A 2,937-nucleotide genomic window follows, 5' to 3' on the forward strand; every position below is an offset into this window, starting at 1 on the left:
TGCGCAGTTGAGACGATGCGCAGTTGAGACGAAACTACTGTGCATGTTCCCCATCATCGCTCAACGGGCTTGGATTTGGCGTGCCATCCTGAGCAGACTACTGCACACGCCAGGCTAACGAAAAGTTTACCGCCGCTGCTACCGCGAAGACTGACAAAACGAACAGGCTAGACTCTATTGGCCAAAGGTGCGGCAGACCGGTCCTTATGCGTTACAAATCAGCTGTTGGTCATATCTTGAGATGTGGTGAAAACTAGAATGACGTTGGTTTAACGTTATTAACATATTGGCCCACCTGACTTTAAGGCGCTGCAGCTGCCCCCGCTTCGATGAACGAGCAAATTGAAAGGCCTGGACTGTGCTTCTCCTAAGCAAGCGACCATAACCTTTAGAGCTTCGGATTTGCCAGGCCGTCGCAGTGCAAGGGCGGACGTCCAATCGTTGGCTGCAGTGTGCAGGAGCCACCAGCCCCATTGGGACGCGGCATAACCACATCACTGGCTAATTGGCGCAATGCATCATTCGCTTGACCCGCACTTCGATTTTGGTGATTGTCACTCCGCAGTGCCCTGGCCTGTATGGATCATCCAATATGGGTCCATCGTGGGGCCATGTTTGGTGAGCCAACGAGCTCGGCTAACAAGGAAGTGGAAGTAACAGCGTCGAAGCAGCGGCCGCCAGCAGCCTCAACCGGAAACCGTGTTGGCCTTCCGGACCAAAGATTCCTCCCCTATTCGCGGTGTCCGTTTGGGCCTCCTGCGGCGGGAAATGCAACACGGTTTTCGAGGAAGCCTTCGTTGTCGGGGTCGGCTGACTTTGAATCCACTTTCTTGACCGCTAAGTTTTCCGAGCACAAGCTCGACTCTCTTAGTGGGCTATGCGCTACAGCCGCAGAGCGGCCCATTCCCTATTGGGCGGTTTGATTGTGGCTTGGTCTGGAATTTCGCGAGGACTTCTGTCTGCTCGCTGCACCGCCGAAATACGCATACATGGCGAACTTTCAACAATACTTTCGAATACCGGCAATAGCTGCTTGCGGTGTGATACGCGGACGCACAGCCTGCTTTCGAAGATGCTGAACTCGAATGCATCTGTAGGGTGGCAAAGACTCGTCCTAGTGGAGGCGACGAGATTGTTCGATTGCCTTGTAGGCTGTCACGTACGATGGACCTCTTCGCAACGCTTCACGACTTGCTCAAACTAGGGTGAGGCCGGAGAACCTTGTCGGTCATGCAGCTGTTCGTGGCATGCTCGTCTGGGCTCTTCCAGGCAGTGCCGGGGACGATGACTTGCTTGCTCGTCAGGATGCGAGTGGAGTCGCCGAACGCTTATCACAAGGTCATTCGCTTGGCGGCCCTGTCAATTGTCGCGCATCTCTGGTACCTCGGAAAACCATGATGAGGACGACAGACCGACCGAACGGTAAATTTGATGATAATGAATCATCTGTATGCCGAATCATCTTTCCAGAGCATCACGTTCGCGGTAGCGGATTCCGAAAAGGGTGGTACCATCATCCTTTTTCTCCAAACAAAGTTGGGGAACAAATGGAGCACAACATAACCAAACGTGCAAGGGTAAGATAACCTCTCAACAAAATAGGTAACATGGCTGCATCAAGTGAGTTGAAGATGCCAGGGGCCGCAACGCCTCGCTGCTAGACGGTCGACGAATGATCGCATTAGTGTAATCAGACCTATTGACTTTGCTTCATAAATTGTCTCCAGAGTGGTCAGATCACCTAGCCATTGACCAATCAGTACGGCGTTTCGTCGCATCTCTAAATATCGCTTCAACGTTTTGACCTGACGTTCGCAATGGATCTATTGACTGATTTTATCAAGTTCGCATCATTTCACCGTCAACCTCCGTAAGTGTCCCTCAGACCTTCGTACGACATAAATTTGACACTCGATAGAGATAGCAATGTCCGACCGGCCGTAGCCCACCAAGAAGATGCATTTCCCGCGCCTATTCGCGGACCGGTTACAAGCATGATGCCAGACAAGTATGATAGGTCCTTGCCTGTCATGATGAACGATGACGCAGACATGGCTGGCAAACTCGAGCACACCCTGCCAAACGTCTACTCTATCACCGGTCATCGCCGTGACGCTGATGTCGAGACACTTTTCCAGCTGCGAATCGAAGGGAAAGACGGACGACAAGCTTGGGTCCCTGAGAGCGCTGTTCAAGAGGATTCAGAAATGGTCCTTTTCGCCTACTGGGACAGTGTCGCGGATGGGCGTTTGGGCGCAATGGCCCACAAAGACCTTTGGCATCCGTTCAGGATCGAGGGTCATAGAAAGACTCATAGGGGTAGTCAGCTATTGGTTTACTGGGTGGGGTCGCCTAAGCGGTCTTGGCAATACGAGAGAGTCATTAGGAAGGCTGATCCCAAGCTCGTCAAGGACTACCGGGTTTCCGTAAGGCAACATCAGAAGCAGGACCAAACTATCCTCAGTGCGAGACAATCAGCTCGTCGTCGACAAAGAAACCGGAAGATATGTCAAAACCGTGCAGGGTCAACCAGAATAACCAAGAAATATGCGTACTCAAGGCGATCAAGGCAGCCGGCATAGGGCGGATAAGCTTGTGCAATCTCGTGGAGGAAACTGTCTTTCTTGCGTTCATAGATGGGAAGAACTCCGCCATAAGTTGGTATCCAGGCGCCACGCCATTCCGATATTAATTCCGCCATCGCGGGTCTTCAATTGCACCTGCCCCCTCAGCCGTGATCAGCACAAATTCTTTCCTATCTTCACACCGTCACACTCTTGCCAAGATTGGCAAGATTACCAAGGCTTTCAGTGGATGCGCTAGCGGCATATTTGTCTGCATTGTATGTGGGGGTGGTTTATCACAAGTACGATTACTGCTCAGCATCAAATCTATTAGAGACATGTGACGGCAACACCGCATTTTTGTGTTTCGCAT

General features: G+C 51.8%; 1 protein-coding gene across 1 annotated transcript; it reads left to right on the top strand.

The window, feature by feature from the left end:
* Positions 1-1,817: 1,817 nt before the first annotated feature.
* Positions 1,818-2,582, top strand: CABS01_17019 (uncharacterized protein; the record flags this gene model as incomplete). Its single annotated transcript, XM_060550347.1, has 2 exons — positions 1,818-1,870; positions 1,919-2,582. 2 exons carry the CDS (start codon positions 1,818-1,820, stop codon positions 2,580-2,582), a joined length of 717 nt encoding a protein of 238 aa, XP_060399229.1.
* Positions 2,583-2,937: the final 355 nt, after the last annotated feature.

This window comes from Colletotrichum abscissum, assembly GCF_030869225.1.
Source record: "Colletotrichum abscissum strain IMI 504890 chromosome Unknown Scaffold_260.1, whole genome shotgun sequence".
Classification (NCBI taxonomy): Eukaryota; Fungi; Ascomycota; class Sordariomycetes; order Glomerellales; family Glomerellaceae; genus Colletotrichum; species Colletotrichum abscissum.